The following is a 26531-nucleotide window of genomic DNA, read 5'->3' as shown; positions in this document are numbered from 1 at the left end:
CTTTGCAATGGCCCACAACAGGCAGGGGCCCTGTTCAGTGCCCCCAAATTCTGTTTCTGACAACCTTTAAATGGCACTCTCCCAGACATGAAAAGGTTGTCAGAAATGGATATCGTAATCCTGACTGTGGTGCCTCTCTCAGCACCACCGCCGTTCGGGAATATGATTCCGACCGCCACCCTATTAGGATCACTGATCCCGGCAAAGGCAGTAGTCTTGCCATGACCTCTATGGTTACGACTAACAGGATTATAATTCATCGTTCAGACTGAACAGCTGTCAGCGGTGGGAGTGTCATGGATGGCCTCATGGTGTGTGGTCCAATCGCAGTCGTAATCAGGGTATATAATCCCACAAACATAACAGCGGACAATTAAAATGTAATACAAATAAATAAAGTATAACACAACTACAATATTAAATAATAATAAATTAAAAATGAATACTTATTGTTTTTCATGATTACCTAAATATTTCGCCCCTTCCTCTATAAACAAAACAACACACACCTAAAATATAACTAAACAAATAAGTTAAGCTCACAACTAACATAATTACCAATTACAAAAAATAAAATTGTCTAATAATTAACTATCAATACATTATTTCCTAATTAACTTTCCTCCCAGTAATCTTAAAAACACAATTCTTACCTGACATATAATTGACAAAATATCTTAGTCACACAATTTACATAATTAATGATCAATTAAATAAGCAATGATAATTTTAATTAATTAATTATTCATTTACTTCCTACCCTGTACTCCTACAAACGCAACAACCCACACCTGACATATAATTAAAAAAATATTCTATATACACAATTTACATAATTAATTATCAATTACATTTTTAATAATTTAAAATGAATTATTATTTAACTGATTAAAATTAACTTACTTTCCACCATGTAGCCCTACGAACCTCACAACCTTCACCTAAAACTTAACTTAAAAAATGTATTAATTGCACAATTTACATAATTAATTTTCAATTAAATAATTAAGAATGTATTAATAAAAATGTATAATCATATTACTTCCCACCTTATACCCCTACAAAACCAACAGCCCACTCCAACAGAAAAAATTACAATAAACAATTAAATTAAAGAACAAAAAAATTTACACACCACATTCAAACACATTAATAATAATTCTACAATTACAATTAAAAATGTACTAAAATACTTACAATTATTAAAAAACAATAATAATGATATTTTTTGTAAACAATAGTAACATTATAGCTATTTTTAACATCAAAATTACCAACATATTTTTGTAAACAATATTAACAACATAGATATTTTTGACATTTATATTACTTACCTCAGAAAATCAATATTCTTGTCAATGATATTACTGCATCACATTATTTGTGGATCACAATTTTTAAAACTTGAGATTCCTGCATCTGAATATGTTTTACTCAATATTTGTTTGAATACCTTCATCAACTGAAAAAGCGATTATATATGGGTAAATTATGTACAACATTAACAATAGTCACAGACCAAAAATCCCCCGTACAAGTGACCTCCATAAGACAAATGTACTGTCAGTCTCATCTATACATAAAATTGGCACCAAGTACATCTGTGAGTTAGAGGCAGCCAAGTGTAGCTAGGTTTTAAATGCACCAAATTTGATCTAGCAATTAGGACTAAAGCTGCACTAGAAGTGTAAGGCAACATAACTGGAGATGGTTTGTAAAAATATATTAATGGAAGGGTAAGTATTTGTGAGTGTTCAGAGAGAGAGAAATGGGGTTAGGCTAAAAGACTGCATACAATTTTAGAGTTCCTACATTTCACCACTATGCAATCCCCAGATAGTAATTTGGGGGATGACCCAATCCAGTCAGTCCTCCTAGCTAAAGCATTTGAGTAGATAACAAGGAATTAAATTCCATACGCTTGCTTCACCAGTGTAAGACCTTGTGAATCAGCTGGTCGGTTGACTCTTCCTTAACCAATTTAACCCTATGCAGATTAGCCAGGATTAAACATAAGGAACATAAGGACAAGCTGTAAAATGCACATTCAATATAAACTCCCTCTCAGCTAAACACTTGCCCGATGGCTCCATCTTAGGAAGAGCAATATGCTTCTTTTAAGAAATGGGTACAAATTGATTATGTATGGATATCTGAGGTGGAGGAGGAATTAGGAGCTTGCAGAATGAAGCAGTGGCTGACAAGGTGGCACTATGAGGGTAGTTTTAGCATTATCCTTTGTGTGGGGAACAGTAGATACATTATTCAGGATGTTGCCAATGACACTATTCACACCGCAAGTAACGGATGGGAAAGCTAAGGATTCAATGATGAGATTGCTAATATCCTTAAGCTGAATCAGCGTACCCAAACTAGATTCTATTATATCTAAGCAGTCATGTAGAGCCTTAATATGCACTTTTAAAATTGCCTCAAATCTAATACAAATTTCGTCTGAGTGATTTGAGTAAGTTCTGTCCGCCACAATGTCTCATTTCATACCGATGAGTTTAGAATTCCCTACCTCCCTCCTCCTTACAGCACCTCCTTTTTTCTTTTTAGCGGGTTTCATTGGACAAAAAACTGTAATTACGATCCGTACTGTCACTGTCCAATTTCTCCAGCTGAGCAGGCTAACAAGTCGTACCATTATTAGGAGAGACATGAGACCCTTATACTCCATCATGTTGTGCCCAAATAGTCAAACCACCTCCTTCAATCGATAGTCTTCTTTCAGTTAAGGCAATTTCTTTCCAGATCACCCAATCTGCTCCCACCAGAGAGGAGTCAATGGTAGTAACCGTGACTACTGGGGCAGAACTGCACACAATTTTCTCTTAACCATCCCAGTAGAGGAAATCAATCATAAAAAGAACACAAATTAGGAAGATGGAAGAGGGTGGCCAAACTCTGCCTTTTCCCAACTATGACAGTACAGTAAAATATGAGCCCACTCTTGACCTGGCCTTCACTCGGGCGGGAAAAGAATGCACACATGGCTCCTGGGATATGCAGTCTCCACCGGCAGCAGTAATGGTACAGTGCTGATGATAGAAAACAAGCCCTTTATAGCATGTGAAGAACAATGTGGCCCCTTCTCGGAATTCAGGGCAACTAGGACATTCAGTCCCCATCAGCAGCAGGGATGGTCCCATGCTGTGGGCAGCAAAGAAGTGCTTACTAGTGCATGAAGAAGAATGCAGCCCCTCCACCAGCACTCAGGGCTCCTGGGACATGCCGTCCCCACTGGCAGCAGCAGTGATGGTGGATTAAAAAAACACTCAGAGGCCCGAATACAAGTGTGATAGTCCACGGACCGCCAGACTTGAGGGGACGTGGTAGTGGCGATCTCCCAACTGCCCAATTATGAGTCGGACAATCGGACTGCCACAGCTACCAGGGAACTGCTGTTCCCTGGCAGTGTTGTGCCAGTCAGGAGGCCGAAATATGCTTGGTGGGATGGCCACTTTCCGTTTCAGTCCATGTCATTCGGGAACTGTTTTCAGCATTCCCATTGCGGTGCCCATTTTTCAGGACACTGTTGTGGAAACGCCAACAAAAGCCAGCCAGACATGAGAATAACTCATAATCTGGTGGGCAGTCTGACCACGGCTTTGGTGTTGCAGTGGTGGGGGAGAGACCGAGCCTGCACTGCCAAACTTGTAATCAGGGCCTTAGTAATCCACAGCAAACTCACCTTGTGATAATCCTAACCTGACAGGATATCAGTAGGTGTAAGAGCCAGTCACACACTACTACAGCAAAGTAACTTCTCACACCAGTGGGCTCTTCTGTGGCACAATGTAGAAAAACTAATTGTAGGTGATGTACTCTACTGGCCCCCAACATTTTTGAAATACACCAAGTCTTCTCAGAAGGGCCTTCACATTTCTATATCTATCGCAGCTCAGAGAAGGCCTTACTAACAAACTATCCAACAGCCTGCTACTACTGGTCACGTCCAACTTCAACTGATGCTTCGCAAAACGGGAGACCTACGAGTAATTAGTGTCCAATCTCTACAATGCACTGACATATAACCTATATTCTCAACCAACATTAAAACAGATGCCAACCACACCTCAAAAAAATATAAGGCAAGGAGGACTGAAAAGAATGAAATTGCAATCATGAAAGAAGTCTGAGCTACATGGCTGCAATTACAAAAAGGAGGCTGGACTCAGCACTAGCTGTCACCAAAATATACATACTAAGAGACTAGAAATCCCCCTAAAAACCACATCTAGAAGAATACATCAATGCAATGACAGACATGGCCACAAACAATACAATGATATACAAGGTGAATGATCAGCAACAAGTGTATGAGGTCATATTGGGAATGCAACAAATAACTGTTTTTAAGAATGTGGTGCACCTTTACAGTTGATGCATGTCTACTGCATAATGAATGCCTAGCATTCCCTCATTAGAGCCTGCTAAGCTGAACCATACCAGGTATCTCTGATAAGAGGCATTATGACTATCAGGCTGTCAAAGCGAAAACACAAACAAACTGCTAATTTATCAAGTTTCCATGTATTTTCTCTTATTCTTTTTCCTTCTCATGAGAATGTTCATACTTTGTTTACGTGATCTGGCCTCTGCTACCAGACTAAAACATGTGCAGAGACTTTTGTATTGAAATATTTTGTTTCTTGAAAATATGAAAACCCAATAACCCAATATTCCTCGTGTGACACAGAACATTTATATTATGATTTTAGACGGCAAAGCCATCACTTGGGTCACATAGATATTACCAGTGTTTATCTAAGAGGCACGACCCTCACACTGAACCTACAGGCTGTGTTAGTAAAACACACAGCTCCCTCTCAAGCTACATATAAAATTCAAGTTTCAAATGTCAGCTATAACAAAGATGTTACACATTATTTACTAACTTGGGCATCCTATTTCAGAGTAAATAAATGGATGAATGAGAATCTATTGAGTACCACTGTCACCTCATTAAGATACCTTTGTACTAAGAAACAGATGGAGACAGCTTAGTAATAAAGGTGAGTAGTGACCAGCCTGGTCTTTATGGCTTTTCGGAAAAGAAATGCTTAAACAACTTAGCTTTTGAAAGCTAAATGGTAAACCTTTTTTACTGGGTTGGATTAACAGAACACAGCTCTCTCTCAGACTAGAAACAAGTTATAGTTTTGAGCTGTAAACAGCAATGCTAGCCCTCGTGATACACAACACTTATTACATGAGTTTCTGAACAGAATAACATAATTTAGTATAGCCCAATTTGTCCAGGATCAGGAAATGTTATCTAGGTTCTGGGATCTTCCTATTTAAATTTCAGACTCTGAATTGACTACCTGTAGATTCTCAAATGTATGTAGCATTTGGAATTTTAATTCCAGAGAGCTTGTGCACCATTTTAATAACGCTCAGTGATTCTACAATTTAGTTTGTTACACAGGACATTTACAGTGAGAATAAAGATTGAAGATTGTTCTGATTAATATATTTTCATGTGATCATTTTCTTAGACAGCATTTGTTAGAAACTGGGTTACTGTTTGGATGGGGTCCAAGTCTTTGTCAAGCAGCAACTGCAATCATAGTCAGGTTAAAGCACAAACACATCGCAAATTGACCTGTGCTCAACCCCCTCTTAGCTTGGCACAGAGCAGTCAGGCTTAACCTAGATACAATGTGTAAAATATTTGTGCACCATTTCAAACAGTAAAATGGTGAAAACACCACATAAAAAGGTTCTACATCAGGTTAGGATAATATGCCATCATTTGATAAATAAAATTAGACACAAATGACAAAATACCAATTAGTAGTATCAGAGATATTACATTTGAAAGTTGTAGGTGAAAATAGTGCCAAAAAGTCCAAAGCGTGCACCAGCTACAGGGACCCAGTTAGACCTGTTGAACAAAGTACCATAAATTCTGGTAGCGGAGCATTGCATTGATCCGCATCAAAGATGCCCCGTGCAGAAGAATAAAAATGCGTTGGTTCAGAGATGCCGTGAGGCTATGTTGCGAGGTCCTGGCGCAATATTATCGAGGATCCTGTTAATGAGGCTTGAGATGCGAGGTCTCGCATCCCGGATGTGGCACACCGCTGGAGATGTGTCGGTTCTAAAGCTGCAATGCGGGGTATGTCATCACCAAGGGGTGTGAGTACCTGGGCTATGGATGTGCCATGCTGTCAGAAGATAAATAAGTTCTAAGGACTGCGAGTGCAACGCAGGTCTTGTAACGAGATCAGGAGCGGTCGGCACAGGTAACAGTGGTGCGGCTGGTTGGGGGCAAAGTGGTTAGATGACGGGATAAGTGAAGTAAAATAAAATAAATAAAACCACATATCTTGCACTTGCTGCATCACTGATTCAGCTATGTGGTAAGCGCAAGGTAAGGGGGTTTATATATTTTCCTATTTTCCTTACCTTGCACTCGCTGCATCACAGACTCAGAGATGCAGTGAGTGCAAAGTAAGTGGTTTTATTCATGTTTTTATTTTATTTTCCCTATCCTGTTGTCTGTCCACCGATCCCCCACCCGCCCCTGCCCATCCCACTGCTACCTGTGCCAGCCACGCCTGAAAGGAATCCAATACATGTAGCAGAGTTGATGAGCCAATTCTCCTCGTGATGTGCTGTTCAGCCAAGGACGTGCATCATTTGTGCTCGGGATGTGCTGCACAGCATCGAAGATGCATTACTGGCGCTGTCAAGCACCTACGGCCCAGGTTCTAGGACTGGGGTGGCACAATTTGGCAGGAGAGACTCACAGATGGCAGAGTCCAGGTGCAAGGTTGTTGGAAGCTTATCAAGTCCCTGAGGCTTCAGATCAGGAGGCCAGCCAACTACCCCTTGGAGTCATTCTGGGTTCAAGAGATGCAGGTCCCATCCTTTTCACCCAAGCCAGAGGGCAGCAGAGCAGCACAGCAAACAATGAGTAAAGCAGGGTGCAGAACAGCAGAGTGGCAGTCTGAGCACAGCAGACCTTAATTTTGGCAGAATATCCACATGTCCAGGAGTGTACTGAAGCGCTGGTTCCTTTAAACACAAGTGTGCCTTTGAAGTGGGGAGAAGCTTCTAGGGATATGATTTGGAAGTGTACAGATACCTCCCTTCTCTGCCTAGCACTAGACCAACTGCAGCCCTTTTTGTGGAGGCAGGGCACAGCCTATTCGGGTTTAGGTGAGGCTGGGCCTAGCACCTCCCTCCTGTTATTCCAGTTCTGGCCTTCTCAGTTACAGCTAGGCTCCAATTGTGTGTGACTGTCTAGGAGGAATACACAAAGTCTGCCGGCACCAAATGGCTGAGGGAAGAACATATCAACTTTCTAAAAGTGGCATTTTTAGAACTGCAATTTAAAATCGGACTTCACCATTGGAAATTACACTTTTAAAATGTAATAAGTTATCCTATGGGTGTGATAGTCCGTGAAGTTGTGAACGATTAATTTAAGATTGTTTCACTACAGGACATGTAAACTTAAAAGTACATGTCCAATCTTTTAAGTACACTGCACCCTGCTCATGGGACTGTCCAGGGCCTACCATAGGGGTAATGTATATTTATTAAAAATTAGTTTTTGGGCCTGGGAAAAGGGTTATTGTGCCAAATCATCATGGCAGTTTAAAATTGTATAAACAGGCTTATCAACAGCAGGCCTGTAACAAGTTTGAAAGGGCTACTTAAGTGGGCAGTACAATCAGTGCTGCAGACCCACTAGTAGCATTTAATTCACAGACCCTGGGCACGTGTAGTTCGCTTTATTAGGGACTTAAAAGCAAAATAAATATGGCAATTGGGTATGAGCCAATGTTACCATGTTTTAGAGAAAGAGCACAGGCACTTTAGCACTGGTTAGCAAAAACAACGTCAGCAAAAACAGGAGGTCCACGGCAAAACGTTAAGGGGAAAGGCCAAGGATGCCAAAATATTACTCCTTTTTACAAGGCCGGAACTTATATTATCTCTTTTTTGCATCCTCTCCCATCAGCCATTCTAATACCATGCAGCAACCAGCTGAACTTTCCAATATAGTTTAAAATAGTCGCAGGGTTAAACCCGCTCATTTATTTTTGAGAATTGCAAATTTTAGGTATTCACAAACCTTTCCAAAGGTATTTTTGGAAACCTGTAAAATGTTCTGCATGTGCAATGTACTGGCAACATGTGTTTGTATTAGTGTAATTCTACTTTTAATTTCCCTCCCAAGACCTTTCAATGGCAAACATGTTTCACCTATGGATACACTTTTTAATTCTCTGCCAATTTTTTGGGGGGGTTGGAGGGAGAATTCCTTGCCTTGAAACAAATTTACTCCTGATTTTGACTGAAGTAAATCTGTGTTGGATTTGGTCCTTTTTGCAGGGTCATCCCTGAACTTTTTGACTTCCACCTAGTTTTCTTCCGACATGGTATTGGTGGTTTTAGGACTCTGGGCACTTTTGCACTGTTTAGCAGTGCAAGTGCATGTGCTCTCTGCCTTCCATAGGCTAACATTGTGAATCCCCCCCTTATGGGATAACTCCTAAATGGAACAAAATAAGTATGTCATGTTTAGTATGTATGGAATGGAAATAATAAATGCTGCACAATCGTGTGCGCAGATTTATTTTCACTATTTTAGGAATGCCACTTTTAGAAGTTGGCTTTTCTGTGTACTGTGTTCCTGCCTGCCTGTTGTGTATTCCATGTCTGGTTCTAGAATTCACTGGGGCTGGTAAGGTCTGGGTGGCTCTAGGGGGGGCAGGATGAGGCAGTGACAGGCTGAATAGGAGATATGCAATTGGAGTAGTGGGCAGATAAGTCCCCTGTGCCTGCCCTGTATAATGTTGGCTCCTCCCCCCCCATGTGGTGTGTCTGATTACCAAGCCCCAGCTCACAAAGGGAGGAGGGAAACCTGGCAAATAAAGTGCTCTACACTTAGGACTGGTTTCCCGAAAAGACCCTTTCAGAAGCTTCTGCCCCTCTTCTAGTAGCAGGGCAAAAGGGTGTATAAATACAGGGGTTGTGTGCTTGTGCTGAATTGGAGGGGACACTCTGCCAGGAGGAACCACAGTGGGACCCAGCTGCTGACTCCTGAGGGTCCCTGCGTGCTGGCCTGCCTGCGCCCAGCGCCGCCCTCTACACATTCAGGGATACGACTGGACTTGGAGGAGACTATGCTAGAGTAAAGGCTGCTGCGCCAGGAGGAGTGCCACCTTGCTAAGTTTGACTGTTTTTAGGAACTGCTGCTTCGTTGGACTGAGCTGCCCTACTGCCTGCTGATCTTTTCCCAGCCTTTACCTGATTCCTAGCGCCTCGTGAGTGCTATATTTTGATTCCCACAAGAAGGAGCATCAATCTCTCAGTGCTGTGCTGCCGACGTGCTGAGAGGGAATCCCCGCGTGAGAGATTCCCCCTACAGGTACCCACCCCACATTATGCAGCTCTTTTGCCGGTGCCCATCCCACATTTTCATCACCTTTAGCGGGAGACACCCCGCTTTATACTTTAAAGTAAGAGTGAGCCTACCCCTCATTGCTGCCAAGAGAAAAAGGAGCACGGTATTTAAATCACCCCTGTAGCGCTGTACGCCTCCACTCAACTAATGACCGGATTCAACACTGCCCCGAGATTGTCTGCTTCGCTGTGTGTGCATGGCCTGGGACTCCGTGAGGCCATAGGAGCCAGGGGCGTGATAATCAAGACTGCGTTTGCACTTGTGAATCCCCCACTGCAGGAGAGAGTGAAGAGCTATCTTAATTGCTCCTGAAATCACCGCCGCCGGCGCGAGTCAGTGAGGAAGCTGTGCTGAGGCCGGGCATTGCCTGGCAGCTGGGATTCCCTTCGGATGCACGACCGCTGGGGAAAGGAGCTGTGCTCGGAGTCAGGAAGGGCTGTCCCACCCCCCGTCTGTGACCTCGTCAAAGAATCCATTGTTCGAGGAACTGGAGGAGCCTAGAGCCCCTCAGGTAACTTCATCCTGGAACGCTGGGCTGTAGTGCTGGGTGGGTCGCGGGCCGGTCGAACTGCTGAAAGCCTTCCCCATGGGTACTGGCCTGCCGGGGACTGTTTCTGTTTATCACAGGCTGCTCCACTTGAATGTCCTGTGTTTGGGGTATTCCCAATAGCGGCCATTCGGGGCAATTCAAAAGCTGATTCTCCGCATTTGGCCCTGCGCAACACATTTCTTTGAAAGCCTAAACACCTTGCCATCTCATACTTTAAAGAGCATTGCCTACTCCTGCAGTAAAGTGCTCACAGGAGCATAATTTCTATGTGGCTCACCATCGGAGCTGATGCTTGCCAAATGTGATGTATGCCCCATGATTGTTGAATAATGCATTTTGATGCCTAATGATGAGGATGCCTAACATCAGGTTATTAGGTACATGCCTGATCTAATGTGTTTATGCCTTATGCTAATGTGACAATGTTAAGCTCATTATTTTATCAGTAAGTACTGGTTATTTTACATTCCTTGTACTTTTGTGATTGTTCTGGCAGCGACCTGATTGGCGCTGCCTTAGTCCCCTGTAAATTGCGATCTGGTGCCAGTTGGCACAGTGTATCTATATATCTGTGATTGCACTCTAATGTGTTTTACATAATACAAAGGCTATTTTTATATAACCTTGTGTGGAGTCTCTTTTGTAATGTGCCTAGTGTGTCCCCGCTGTGTGTGTGTTCCGCAAACGCTTTACACATTGCCTCTGGGATAAGCCTTACTGCTCGTGCCAAGCTACCAAGGGGGTGAGCACTGGTTATCCTCAGGGTGTAACTCCCTTGCCCTGACTGAACAGGGGTTTTTGCCTGGCTTTGGCACATGCCCTAGCCTACCGGCATTTCCCGTTTCTAATTGCCTGCAACAGTTTTCATGGTGGGAATGGGAGATGAACATTCCTACCTGCAAACCCATACTGATATTTTTACAGTTGCTACCAAACCTTCTAGGGCACACCCCCAGAAAACAAAGACTACCCTTCTCTGATAGAACATTAACTAATGTATACAATGACATTATGCTGGGGCATCATTAAGCAAGAATACATTATCTCATGAGTGCGAACAAACCTTTCATGAACTCAGAAAGTGCATATTCACTCCCAGGACTGCAGTTTTGTGAAGGGCAGTCAAGTGCCATTACTTCAAAATATAACTGCAGTTGATGTAGTTGGCAAAATCACCTGTCTGCTACTCCAAGTGGCAGAGTGGATTGCACTGTTCCAATAGTCATTACCAGAGAAATTATGGTTACAAATAGCATAGTCTGTGACATCAGTAAAGACAACTCAATCCGATTTGAGAAAAAGTGGCATTGGATATGTTTGATTTAAGAAAGGGGTAAGAATAAGGTTTCCTGTAAATGTTAAAATAAAACAATCTTCAAAAAGATAACCTCTTGTAAATTTACTGCAAGGTAGGATTGTCTAGATTATTATGGATTGGGTAAATACATGTAAACCTTTGTATAGTTAATTGTAAGGTCGCTGTATTACAAAACAATATACAGACCCAATTGGATTTGAAGTATGAATGAATAGTGGAGGAAATTGATAAGGCTGTGGTCGATAAGGATTTATTTGAATGTTTTATCCATGAGCAAGGGATGTTTTTACACTTCCAAAGATTTAATGTTATACTAAGACTCTTAGAATACAGTGTCCTCTTCTCAATAGACTGTTCCCATATTTAATTTGGAGCGGTCAAACAAAGTATCTCGTTTAGCAATTTTCACAACGATTTATAAGCAATACACTATATATTTAACAAATCACTCTTACAGTCATTTATGTCAAAGATATCTTCTGACTCATATGCTGTTAGAATAATTTAAAATGTCTTTAGTCCTTGGAAATGTCATTCCAAATCTGTCATTCACTGTAGCTTCACTTGGGCAGTCCAAAGAAGTTAACTTCTGTATGAATCAAGTTCATTTAGTTTTCTCCTCATTTGTCCTGGTGACTATATGATCCAGAGTGGCCAGAAAGGAAATTATTGATAGGAACCTGTAATTCACTGGAATAATGCATTCACTACAGGAGTATGTGATAAGTCAAAGATTTGAATCGGAGTTGGACCACTCAGCTTGTAATCCTTTAAAAGGCCATTATTGAGTTGGGCAAGAACAAAAATCTGTTATTGTAGTTAAAAAGCCAATTTATCATTATATGTAAACTTTGCAAAAATTGACCATCAGCTTTCACAAAGCCCAGATCCAATAATTCCCATATGGAGGCTAGTGACAGAATTAAAAATATTGTCAAGTTGCTCTTCTCATTGTTGATAGAGCAAGATGGAGGACGAGTTATACATTAAATCCAAATGATGCCACTCATAGGAGAGTTAGTCAACGATAGAAACAAGAAGTGAACATACATTCTGCATATTTTATGTAAAAACAACCAAAACATCCATGATGATGATATCTGCACACAGAATAAAACATAAGTTAACAGCTAAAAATAGTTAAAGTCCTACAACAAAGGATTTTTCTAAACCCAGTTCTTTCATTGAGTACACGATTTCCAAACCCAGTTCTTTCATGATTTAGCATTATTTTTTTCAGCTAATTAAGTTTTAAATATGTTTATTCTAGCTAATACTGATTCAATTACTATTTTATAAGATGATATTGAATTATGCCTTTTCATCTACAGTAAGTAAAATAGTAGTATATATAAAAAAATACTTTTATATTGGAACATACTTAACCATATATGGATAGTCAGGTCACAAATTCAAGAGATATGAAATATTTAGCAATAAAATTAACTATTCCGCGAGAGAATAATATAGAGGTGCCATTGTTAGCACAAACTAAAAGCAACATGCTTCAGAATATTAACGAAAAGAGATGTTCGTATTGTGTGTTCTGGAAGCCAAAAGTAGAAAAAAGGCACATTACCGGAGTCCCTGTTTAATTTAAGATGTTGGAATTGAATATAAACTAATTATTATTCCTAACAAATGGAATGCACATTTCCTGCAATGTTCTAATGATGGTTTAGGTTATCTACTTATACTCAGCCACTAGTCCTTTTGTCACATTTTATCATTTTTGATTACTACCATTACTAGAGGATGGCATTAGCAGAGTTTATAGAGAGGTTTATATAGTTTTACTACAAACCCACACATTTTGCTTTTTCATCACATATCATGAGTTGTTTGCAAAAGGGCAGAAAGGCCTCATGGTTGTTCAGAACTAGATAGGTGATAACCCACTAAAAGCAGGCGTCACTGGGGCACGACAGCAACCTTAACTTACAGGTTTTTGATTTACTCACAACCTGAAGCTCAACATTAACTTGCTTCTATCGCGCAGTCGCAGCTCGCATGTTGTAGTATGACATCCCTTTATTAATGTAATAACTGCACTTTTACAAGTGCATTACTAACCTTCTTGCTTCTGGAATTTGCTTGAAAATGCACCATTTACCCACTCTTTTTTCCAAAAGGCGCTTGCTCGCCACGGTGCTCGCCCACACACTTTACGCCAACCACTTTCAAATGTCATCAGCCACCACTGACTAAAAGTAAGAGTGGCATCTGGAATATGAACAGTACATTTTTCAATGTTGGATTTGCTTCCGTTCCACTTTTGGGCAATTGTGTTACCCTAACAGACACTAAAGTCAAATCAGAGTTTGTGTGCTGAACATTGAGGCATCTAGTTCCAAAAAAGGATTTTAAATGTACATTTTTACCCATAAAAAGTTACTGCAAAATACGCTTTACTATAAAATTTAATTACAACTGCATTATAATAACTAATTCTTTTAAAAAAATCTGAATAAATACTTCAAGAAATGTAGGTGTGGAAAATGTCTGTAGTTGGTTCCAAGCTACAGCGAGATGTAGAACATATAAACTTTGGATGCCATTAGCAGAGGTTTGTCTTGGAATAACTCAGATATTGGGGATGGCTCAGAGTATCAAAGCATTGTAAGATTCTGATTTGCAACTTTATGGAGAAGGCAGGTTCATGTTACAAAAGAGCATTCACGTTCACTAATTTGTACGTATTGAGGCAGCTTTTTTTCTGAAGACTAGCTTAGGCCATTTCAACTGTTTACTAAAACTGGTAATGAATTCAGAAAAATAACTTAAAACACTGGCTTATTTATCCCTAAGTGGTATTGATACTAAAGCGTTGCTTGATTTACTAGTCCAAACATTAATATGTTTAAGGAAAATTACAAATAATATATTGGTTTAAAGTATTGATGTAATTTATAAACATTATGACTATTATTTAAACAATTTTAATATCTCAGTCATTTATTTAAATTGAGTAGATTGCATTGTACGCTAAAGAAGCTCTGCATACTATAAGCTAGGAAGGCAATCTCCTGCCACGAATAAATAGGTATCTTTGAATCATTCTCGAAAAATATCAAATGCACTGATCCAAAGTCAATTAAAGTTTGTGTGTCTGCTGCAACAAGAATCTAGAGTGTGCCTCGGTGTGTTTGCTGTAACAAAAATACGATACAATACGATACACTATCGATTATGATGTCCGATTCTCATGTGCAAAGTTTAATCATATTCTCTCTTTTTCTCTCCTATTGTCTTACTCCGTCTTACAGAGAACACAGACTATTTCTTCTCTGGTAAGATCTTACTAACTCTTTTGCTACAATTATTCAAATGTGTCGACCGATTTGAAGAATGAAGATATTTTATTGAGTTACTTTCAGAGATTCTATCCTCACCATTATCTCAACCAATTTGAATACATCGTAAAGTTGGGACAAACATGAATAATATAAGTGTATTTAAATTTGAAACAACCTTTACTCCTGATACTTTTGTGAAGACTCTCAGCTGTTGCATTATCATATAAAAACCGTGTCACTTACCACACCTAGGATAACAGTATTTAGTGGCTGATATTGTATACTCCCTGGCCACACAACCAGTGATTAATTTGTAACAAATAGGCACCAGGGCACTCATCAAGAGGCCACTGAAGCTTGCACCACCCATTGCCCCTGCCAGCACTTCCGACAGTGCCAACACAACTGCTAACTATCAAACCCTATTCCAGGCCACCCAAAGATATAAGAAAAGCTTGGTCAGGTATTAGTAATTGCACTGTATGTTGTATTACTAAACATCTGTTGTAGTGCTCATCATAAACTTAGACTAACATCCCCACTGTGTGTCGGGGTGTCATAAGTGCTGGTGTTGACAATTAAGTGCTGGGGCAAAGTACCAGAAACCACAAGCTCAAATTAAGCACTGCACACAACTGTTTATATAGCATGTGAACAAGAAGGTATCCATCTGAAAACATGTAAACAGTTTATAAATGGCCTTCGCGACCATGCTTTAATAATCTAGAACATGCACCACTTTAAGAAACACTACATCATAATGCAGTAACACTCCACTTTTGCTCTTAGAAACCAGCTAGCCCTTCCACTCACATATTATCAGTGTGCTTGCGTTTGACCATGTAAGGCACTTTGTTGCATTTTAGCTAGCTTCACACAATATAAGTAGAAGACACATACTGCTCAGAGGGTTAGAACTTGAGTTCTTTGAATGTTTTAAGGAGCAAATGGCAACTTGTGTTAGTCGTAGCCATTTCTGGCATTAAAGGATATCACTCACTGTACACCAATAGATGCTAAGTTAAATCATTATAAACATGTTTAACCCTGAAACCTCAAATGTGTACTTGGTCCTCCCAGCACCCTTGTACACCACCTCATTCCAAACACACTACTGTGTTCTATTACCTTCAGATGCATAACAGAAACTGTACAGTGAATGTTCATCATGCCCTATACCTATTCTTCGCAGCCATTCAATGTACCGCAGTTGCCTCTACTTGAGAGTTACTGTATACATTAGTTAGAGGTTTGACCCCCTTATTTTGCAAGTATCATTGGGACCTTGTTTGATGACAAATACTATCTTCTACATCTATCTCTTGTAGTGTTTCCATTTGCAGTTTCCCTCAAATGTGACCCTTATCTATATTGTTTAGAAATACGATTTTCCCCTCCCACTCAAAATAAACGTTATTTGTCAGTTATGTTCCTACAAATAATTCCATTGCAATTCAAGACTTGCCCTAATGGTTTTGTTTCTGTGCAAAGCACACTGATACCTCTGGGTAGTGGCAATATAGAAAAATTAAAAATAAAAAAAATATTAGAAAGATGATATGGAGGAAGATTATCAACTGTAAATTCTGTGAATGTGGAACAAATATGCTTTTTCCAGACTTAGTCAAATGTGAGACATGTCTGTGACCAGAGTGCATTTTCTTCCTTATTCATGTAAAACATTCTTGACTTTCCAGTTTTATATTCCCATTATTCATTTTCATATTCTTCATTTCCTCAAGTTTTAACCCTGGACTTCATAGGATTGTTCATATTTTATTACATCCACCAGCCACGTACTTACTCTGGATGAGAAAATACATTTTTATTTCGTCTATGTAGCAGTGGTGACTTTTTCTGCTTGGTTACAGACCCTTTTATTGCTGGATTTAGAATTAATTTTACCATGGACAAATCCCTATGAACAAGTGCTGCACATTGGAACTCCTTATTTGGTATAATTAATGTCACTATATATCCATTGTAAATATGGTCTGCAAATAGCATGGATGTCATATGTGGGCTGTAGTGTGTATTTATACCACTTATGTATGTGACAAAATGTATGTCTGCCCAGAGCACTCCTGCAGGTCAAATGCAGTGCCATGTCACTTGCCAGGTAAAATGCTCTTACTATGTAGGAAAAGCCTTTTGTTATTTCTGATAATTGACCCCTAAAGTATGACTTATAAGCCCACAGGACATGGTATAGTATATAAATTAGGGAACAATGCCTATTGTATTTCATTTGTCCTCATAGTAAAAACATAACAGAAAAGCTATTTCACAATATAGACCTTGGTAGACTTTACCTTGATGAAGTGGGACTAAAATCTTAATTCTCTTTCTTTGCTTCAGGAAAGGCTACAACACGCTTCAAAGTTATCGCCTGCTTCCTTTTTTGAAATCTGACTTAATGGTGAAATCAAATTGTTGATATCTTGAGGAGAAAATGAATTTTATACAATTAACTTTAGTCTGCCTGAGTCAGAACTACCTCAAGGCTCATCATGTCACCGGAGTCGCAATGTATATCCTTGGCTGGGAGAGTTAATAACCTGCCACTGAGCTAGGAAGAGTCAGTGAGTGTTGACTGCTGTAAGAAAGTGGCTCAAGTGTGTGGTTATCACCATTTGTGCTACTTTTGAACTCTGCACACTGGGGCACTACTATCTAGACACCGGTGCATGTGCTTCGAACCCTGCAACATGACAAAATTGGCTGCTACCAAAGTTACATATTTTAAGAAACAGTAGTGTTGGACTTGACCCTTTTTGCAGGGTCATCCCTAAACCTTGTGCCTTTCTCCTAGCCTTCTCTCTGACAAGGTGTTGGTGGTTTTAGGCCTCTTGGCACTTTAGCACTGCTGTCCAGTGTAAAGTTCGTGTGCTCTCTGTGTTACATATGGTAAGATTGGTCTACACCAGTTTGGCCTATTTCATTTACCTGTTAGTCCATTGTAAAGTGGTATCTCATATATCCAGGGCTAGTAACTTAAATGCTACTGGTGGGCTTGCAGCGCTGATTGTGCCACCCATCAAAGTAGCCTTGCAAACCTATCTCAGGCCTCTGCCATTGCAAGGCCTGTACGCGCAGTGTTACTGCCGCTGTGACATGGCACCTAATCTGTGTACCATGTCTGTGACCCCCCTTTTCCTGCTTGTCAGTCACCCCTAAGGTAAGCCCTAGCTAGCCCTATGGGCAGGGTGCATTGTAGGTAAAAGAGAGGACATGTACCTTAAGTGCGTGACATGTCCTGGTAGTGACAAACAGCCATGTTGGTTCCTCACTTATGTAGGCCGGCCCTCCCATAGGAATACATTGGGGATTCCCTGATAAGTGTTTCAGTGGTAATTACTGATATGAGAGGAGCAGCGTGGTCAAGTTTGGTATATTTGGAATGGTAATAATAAATGCTGCGCAATGGTGTGCGCAGATTTATTATAACTATTTTAGAAATGCCACTTTTAGAAGTTGGCATTTCTGTGTGCTAAGTGGGTGCCTGCCTGATGTAAATTGCATGTCTGGCTTTTGAGTGACAGGGGCTGGTGAGGTGTGTGTGGCTCCAGGAGGGGCAGGGTGAGTCAGCACTAGGCTGAATAGGACATCTGCATTTGGAGTAGTGGGAGGAGTAGTCACCTGACCCTGAACAGGATTGTGCCTGCCCTAGTGACTGCTGGCTCTGCCCCCCTGTGGTGTGTCTGGTGACCGAGCCCCCATCTCCCAAAGAAGGGTGTGAGCACTGTAACTAGAGTGCTCTAGAACCAGTTCTAGATGGTCTCCCAAAGCCCTGTGCTCTGCAGACAAAGGGGAAATGCAATATAAATATAGGGGCTGTGACCCCATGTAAGTGTGCTGTCCTTGTGACTGGGGCTCGTTTCCCCTGCTGGGCTCCAGGTGGACCCGCCACAATGGACTGCCTCCCTTCTGGAGGGCCCTGCGTGCTAACCTGCCTGGGTCCAGCCTTTGACCCCCTGGATTTTGTACTCTAGCGCCTGGTGAGTGCTTTCCTTTTATTTTGGAGAGCACTGTGTCTGCTCCCCAGATGGGAGGAGCATGGATGGCCTGCAGTGTGCTGCTGCCGAGATTGCTGGAGGGAATCCCAGCGTAGGGATTCCTCAGAGTTCCCTTCAACACCTGCTGTCCACCCCACATTTGGCCAAGCCGAGCAGGAGCCTACTCCGCTTTATGCATAATTTAGAGGCGGGTAGCCCGCATTGTGGTGCCTTTTGAGCAGGTGCCCACCCCACCTGTGTGCTGTTTGCGGAGCCTACCCTGCTTATTTATGCTTAGAAGCAGAGCGGGAGCCCACCCAGCATCGGTGCCTTTGGAGTGGATGCCCACCCCGCAATTGCCTATATTTGCTGCGGGAGCCCACCCTGCATTTCAGGGGAAGAGCAGGTACCCACCCCGCAATGGCTTTTATCTAAAGCGGGTGCCCACACCACACTTGGCTGAGAGAAGATCGGAACCGCTGTGGTCCAGAAGCTAGGCAACTTGCCTGGTCGGAGTCGGCGTCCGTCCAGTGGGAGTTCACCCCGCCTTCGGGAGCCGATTGGCAGATGTGCCATCACAAAAGGAGATTAGAAGAGCCCCGAGAGAAGAGGGCCCGACCAGAGCCTCGAGGGCTCCAGGTACCCCGCAGCAGTTGGAACCTGTCCCCAGCCCAAGCGGAGTCCTGAGAAAGAGCCCGGTGAGTGGGGCCAAGTTGAGAGTTAATTGGAGGGGGTGTCTGGGCACATTGTCGATGCCCTCCCCCATGTGATCACTCCCCTTTCGCACAGTGGTGCCAGTTCTGCCCGAGCCAGTGGAGACACCGGGCACAGGATTGCCAGTATTGTCGTTTTCCTCACAGCTGCACCAAAGAGGGCATTTTTGTTCTAAGAGTCCTGGAATGGGGCTCAGGTGGCACAGTGGTGCCAAGCCTTTTTCACAGCAGCACCGCACCAGCGCGGGCAGCTGCAACGTTGGGCTAATTTATTGGAGAGTCCCAGTGGGGACCCAGGAGGCGCAGTCGTGCAAGCGCCATTCTTTTCTTTGGGGGCATTTCCTTTTGGCTCATGAAGTAAAGGAGTGAGATACACTCCTGTGCCCCAGCGCTTGGCGCATTTCTGCTTCGCTGCAATTGCTGCAACACCCTGACATTGTGTACATATGGCATTTGAGCCCTAGAGAAGGTCAGTTGGCCTGGGGTCAGTTTCAGTGTTTTAGGCCCTGATTACTGCATAATGTGTCTGTGCTGGTGATACTTATGCCTAAAGCTGATTTATTGCATAATATGTTTATGCTTATGAGGTTGGCTCAGAATGTATTTTACACCTAATGTGATGCTTAAGGCATAATGTGAATTATGTTGCAGGATATAATACTGAGTATAATATTTTGCCAGTAATTACTGGTTATGTTCTACATTTACTATTCATGATTTGTGATGGTTCTGACAGTGGCCCAATTGGCCCTGTAATGTGTATATAATCCCCTGTAAATATTGCCTAGTGCCAATTGGCACAGTGGGTATGGTGTGATTACTATTCTAATGTGTTTTGGATAATACTAAGGCTATTTTTATATAACCTTGAGTGGAGTTTCTTTTGTGGTGTGCCTAGTGTGTTGCTGCTTTGTGTGTTGCGCAAACGCTTTACACATTGCCTCTGGTATAAGCCTGACTGCTCGTGCCAACCTACCAAGGAGGTGAGCAGGGGTTATCTTCAGCGTGTAGCTCCCTTGCCCTGACTGGAGTGGTGTTTTCTGCCTGGATTAGGTGCAAGCCCTAGCCATCCAGAAATCCCATTTCTAACAAGTAGAGACATAGAATATGGAGGAGGAAGATAGCTAATAGCATAAAAAGTTGCTTGATCTGAGATGTTTCTAATATTTTAAGGAGGACATCATTTATAGTCATTATTGCCTCAAAAGTTGAAATTACAGAGGAGAATAATTTCAGAGCACCTTGTTCAGGCAGTGATGGTGAGGCTTTACCAATCTGACATTAAGGTGGTCAGGGCACAGTTAGGCAGTAAGTCAGCCAGAGTGTGTTTGACTTCCCTTTGGTGAGCAGAAAATTGCAGAGGACAAGCTTCATCCTTTAGCATGATTTGCGGTTCAATGTTTGCTTGCAGTTGTTTGACTGGGGAAGTCTCATGGATCGCCATAATGGAAACTTTCAAATATTTTGACATTGTGCACGGATTTGACAGACAAAGTGATTTTGGGTATAAATGTTTTCTGAAGCTTTTGAAGTATGCACAATTCATGAATATTATGATAGCAGGAATCAATGGCTAAAGAATGCTGCTTTGAATAACTGAAATAGAGAGTGATTACAAGGGATTTTATTTATTGACTAAGTACATATAATTTGGCACGTGTCAATTCTGGGGTTCAGAAATTAATTTCTCCTTGTTTTGCTTTTCATTGAATGTTTGTTTGAACAACTTAAGAATATATGAGTAATCCTATAGATACAAATGGGTTTAATTGCTTTATGAACCCCAGAATTGACACTTGCCAAATTATATGTACTTAGTTAATAAATAAAATCCCTTGTAGTCAATCTCTATTTCAATTATCCATTTTGCCCAAGCCTACAAGGGTTTATTGGGTTACCCCGAATCTATTGATATTGCTTTGAATAATTGTCACTGGGCAAAGAGTATTTAGAACCGGTATCAAACTGTCATAAGGTTCAGAAATCTTCTTCTTCCAATAATATATTACGGAGAGGTGCTTATTCCCTAATAGTAACATCATTTTCTGTTTGGATTGGCATTTTATTAAGCCTATATTTTGAGTTCTGTGTATGTCTTTGTGTCATTTATTTTAGTTTAAACAAATAAACTTTATTTTGGAGAAGATACAACTAAATATAAATAGTTCAATAAAATAACAGGAATTTAAACAAAATATTGGCATGTAGAGAGAGAAGATAATGGAACTCTGTGGAAAAGGAGGAGGGAGGGAGGAAGAGGGAAAAGGTGTGACAGGCAAATTTTTTTGCGCTGATTTGTCTATGAAAGTGGTCACAGGGGACCATATAAGTTGTCTTTTCAGGAGTAGGTATAAAGGGGAAACATAAGCACGATCAAGTCAATGATTATAGCAAACACTATACCACCAAGCTTGAAAAGGAAAGTTGTGTAGTTTGTTTCCAATTCTTTGTTATTTGTTGGAAGGCAATTGCAATCAATACATCTACAATATCTATATTAGAGGTAGAATCATGCCAATGGTCAGACAAGGAGCCCAGGAAAATATCCACAGATGAATAAGGGAAGTGGGTATGGAAAATTATATTATTCTGAGACCAAATCTAAAACCAAAATTGATGAGTAGAGGGACAGGAAAATAAAATAACTTGTGATATAAATCAGCATGAGGGGCTTTACATGACCAGCAGTTTGGGGAGATAGTGGAATTAATTTTATGTAAGCACATTGGAGTAAATGCGAGTGGATTGTAAATAAAGAAATGTGTTTGTGTTGTGCTTGTTGACTGAGAAGTTTTACAGAGTTTTAACCATGAATTATCCCAAAAAGTAATAGGCCATGATGTATCGAATTCATGTTCCCATTGGAGTTCTATGTTAGTTATAGCTCTAGGTTTGGGACGTGTGGTATGTGATCTATATAGATGAGGCATTATTGTTGAGTACTCAAAATTTGAAGTATATTACGGTGAGAAGAAGTGGAAGGTGGGTATAGATAACAGTATATTAAATTTGGTGGAGAAAGAATTTGGTGATTTGTAAAGAATTTGTGCTTCAGAAAAACTAAGGAGAGTATCATTAGAAAATAGCTGATGGATCCAAAGTAGCACCTTGTCTCACCAAGTTTTCCAAAATATAGGTTTGTTGTTTATTTTAACAAGGTGATTATGCCAAATGGAGGAATTAAGAAATTGATCTTTGGAGGAATGGTAAGAGATAAGAAAGGAATTAATAGTCTATGTGCTGTGTTATGTATAGGTGAGGATAAGAAACACATTTTGTGAGTAAATGTGAAATCTTCTGTAAAGGAGAATAGAGATAAGAAAGAAAGTTTTATATCCGTCCATAATGGAAATCGGTTTAAAGATTTAGGGCCAGATGTAGGTAGGCATTTACCGGTCGGTAACGGCCGAATTCGGCCGTTACCGACCGGTAAATGCAATTTGAGATGTAGGGCCCTGTATTTTACAGACTCGGTAAATTTACCGATAGGTAAATTTACCGAATATGTAAAATACCGAGTCGGTATTTTTAAGGAATAGGGACAATTGATATGTAGGTGGGACTCTTCTGAGTCCCACAAGCATTAAAAAATCGGTATTTTACCATCAAATACTATTTGATGGTAAAATACCGATTCTGGTGTGCATGCACATGTGTGCATGCACACCTGTGCCATATGACAGGCAGACCTGCCCTTAGGGCAGGTATGCCTGCCACATGGCACCCAAACCCGTTTTGGGGGTGCTAGAGGGTGTCAAAGTGACACCCCCTGCACCCTTGTGTAAATCGGTATTTACCGATGCGGTAAATACCGACCGGTAAATGCCCAATCATTCCTATGGGCTTCAAAGCCCATAGGAATGCATGGGCATTTACCGGTCGGTATTTACCGCATCGGTAAATACCGATTGTTTCCGAATCGGTAAATGCACATCTGCATTTACCTACATCTCGGTACTTTTATTTTACCACTTCTTAAATACCGAGTCGGTATGATGCGGTATTTAAGAGGTGGTAAAATAAAATTTACCTACATCTGGCCCTTAGCGAGTTGCTTAAGAAGAGAAGCATTATGGTAAAATTGGAAATCAGGAATGTTAAAACTGCCTTGTGATTTGGGGTGTTTGAGCATGGCTAGGGATAAGATTTCTTTCTTAAAAAGTAGTTAAAATAGAAACAATTTTTTTGAAAAAATAAGATGGAAAGCTAAGAGGAGTGGCATAAATCATAAAACAAATAAAGGGGGAAAGCATCATTTTAATCGTATTGAGTCTTCCCCACTAGAATAGATACAGAGGATGCCATTTAGAGATAGAAATGGATAGTGTAGACGTGACATGAGTCATATTAGGAGATAGCGTCTGCTTAATAGAAGGGGCGAACCAAAGACCTACATATTTAAACTTTTGGGGGTTCCAAAAGAAATCATCAAGGACAAAATCTTGTTTAAAACATAAAATATTAAGAGGCAGAATTTGACATTTACCATGATTTAATTTATAGCCACAAATGGAAGAGAAGGTCTTAACTTCTGCAATAAAAGCGGGTATAGAATGATCTGGTTTAGAGATATCTAATAAAATATCATCTGCATAAACACTAATTTTAACCTGGAAATTATCATGTTGGAAGCCATATATGTTAGAGTTTTAATTACTTCTAGCGAGAAAGGGCTCTAGAGCGAGGATAAATAAAAGTGAGGAGAGAGGGGAACCTTGATGGACACCTCTCTGTAAGGTAAAGGACTCAATTGAACCATTGGCGGAAATAGAAGCTTTGGGAGAAGTGTATAATAGGGAAATTTCAGAGAAAAACTTAGGTCCAAAGCCAATCCAAGACAATGTGTGGAAAATAAATGACCGATCCATGTGGCCATTTGCTTTTTCCGTTTCTAAAGAAATAGCTGCCAATGAATGAGGCTATTTATTAGCTTTGTGTAATATATTGAAGAAAATTCTGGTATTATCCAAGATATTCCATCCTTTAATAAAACCAGATTGTTCTTTACACACAATAGATTGAAGAAAGGGTTCAAGACAGAGAGCGAGAATGTTTGCAAATATTTTGTAGTCAGAATTAACTAACGATATAAGCCTGTCATTTTTACAAAGGTGAACATCTTTTCCCACTTTTAGAATTAAGCATATTTGAGCATCTTGAAAAGTATCACTAGAAATCTTAGAGGAGATGAAATGTGAAAATGAAGAAAGAAGATGAGGGAGAAGGGATTTGTGGGAAATGGGTGTAAAATTCCATAGGGAATCCATCTGGACCAGGAGCTTTCCCAAGCTTAAGAAGTTTCAGTGCGTGGGAAATATCCTTCAAAGAGATGTCTCGCTCTAACTGTGAGAAATCAATATCTGTGGGAAATTGTTTTGGTATAGATGCAAGATAACATTGAATGTCTCTAGGGTCTGGGCACGATTCAGGATTATAGAGCGAGGAATAATATTTCTTGAATTCGTCCAAGAATTCCAAATTTGTTGTTACTGGAAAGAAGTGGAATTTAAGACATGATCAATATCATTACTGTCTTTTTTAATTTTAAGGTATGAGGCAAGTAGTGTTCCTGCTTTGTTATGGCCTCCATATCAATATGCACTACCTCGGAGAAGATAGGCAGATACTTTTTCTGTAGATTGCTTATTACATTTAAACTTTTCTTTAATAAGGTTATTTAAATCAGCTATAGAATTGGTAACTGTGTAGAGAGTTTCTAATAACTTGATAGATTTGAGACTGTCATCTGGTTTGTGGAAATTAAGGCACTTTTGTGTAGCAACATTAGAGATAATAAAGTCTCTGGCTGAAGCTTTAAAAGTGTCCCAAATGATCGAAAAGGATGAAACAGAAGATATGTTATGATTTAAAAAGGCTGTAATGAAGTCTTCAAAAGAAGAAGTGAAGGTAATATCAATCAAAAAAGAAGTATTAAAGTACCATCTTTTATTGGTAACATTAATTGGAAGCAATTTCAAGTCCAATATCACAGGGGCATGGTCCGAAATCAATATAGAACCAATGTCTTCTTGTAGTATAGATTGTGTTAATGCTTAAGAAACAAAGTGATGGTCAATGCGTGATTGTTAGGGGTGAGTGGGTGAGAAAAAGGTATATTCACGAAGTTGTAGATTACAAAATTGCCATGCATCAACAAGAGATCTATGGGAGATCAGGTTAATGATGTGAGTGTGCATTTGAGAGGAAACAAAAGGTGATTTGGATGAACAATCAATATAGGGGTCAGCAATTAAATTTTAATCACCTCCAAAAACAACATATGGAGTAGAGATAGACATCAGGAGAGTAAAAATATGAGGCCAAAAATTGTTGTTGGTTTTGTGGGAGCACAGACATTAAATTAATAGGGATATCTTTGGGGATAGAGCCATCGGTCAATACTCCCATTGCCGGGAAAAACATGGCGGCCGCCAGCTGAATGGCCGCGGCTCTGCTCCACCCATGAGATCTTTATTTAGTTAAACATCGTGAGTCCCTGCTAGATTAAAGATTACAGATCAAAAAGTTATTGCCTGTATTTTGTTAGACCCCCCCATCACCTGATATGTTTTTGGAGAGTGTTTTCCTGGACCCCAGATCTCTGGGCGGCGTGGAGAGTGGAACGGGCGGAGTCGGTGACGGGAATAGTGGCTGGCGCTGGCGGTGGGAGGAAGCAGCTCGAGCGTGAAGGAGACGCGACTCAGCTCTGTTCCTGTTCCGGGTCGCAGGAGGCAGAGACAGAAGCAGTGTTGGATCATCCACAAACGCGGCAACAACAGCGGGGAAGATAGTGAGGTTGTGCTCAGCCCATGCAGTAGATGCCAGCACAGAGGTAGGGAGTCACTATCCCTTCTTTTCTTTTCCTCTAAAGAGCTACATCACTGGGAAGAACTGCAAGAAAGTGTAACCCCACCTGGAAAAATCTACTGTGCTTAAAGGAAGAGGGGGGATAGTCTCTGAGGCATTAGGTAAATGGATGGATACGAAAGGAGGACTGAGTATTGGTTGTTCTGTTAGGCTTGATAGCCCTAGTAGCATGGAAATGGCATTGTCAAAAGAGGCCCAGGCTCCCAAAGTCAAAAGATACGCCCTCCGTGCTAGGACAGTTTTTGATCCCATAAATGAAAAATCGGTCTATCTTCCACGTGTTTCCCCCCCAGTCTCTGAAGTGAGGGTGCGCCCCGGACGAGGTAAAATCAAAGGGAGCAACTCTGACGAAGGCTCAG

At 40.8% G+C, this 26531-nt stretch overlaps 1 protein-coding gene across 4 annotated transcripts in view; it reads left to right on the top strand.

The window, feature by feature from the left end:
• Window positions 1-26531, top strand: part of NTRK3 (neurotrophic receptor tyrosine kinase 3) — a 1749208-nt gene that overhangs the window by 908490 nt on the left and 814187 nt on the right. For all 4 annotated transcript variants that reach the window (XM_078683168.1, XM_078683167.1, XM_078683169.1 and 1 more), the window contains exon 9: window positions 14568-14591. In XM_078683168.1, the coding sequence (XP_078539294.1) occupies window positions 14568-14591 (24 nt within the window). The remainder of the gene's footprint in view (window positions 1-14567; window positions 14592-26531) is intronic.

The sequence above is a fragment of the Lissotriton helveticus genome, chromosome 3_1 (genome assembly GCF_964261635.1).
Source record: "Lissotriton helveticus chromosome 3_1, aLisHel1.1, whole genome shotgun sequence".
Classification (NCBI taxonomy): domain Eukaryota; kingdom Metazoa; phylum Chordata; class Amphibia; order Caudata; family Salamandridae; genus Lissotriton; species Lissotriton helveticus.
This window is presented reverse-complemented; position numbering and strand designations above follow the sequence as displayed.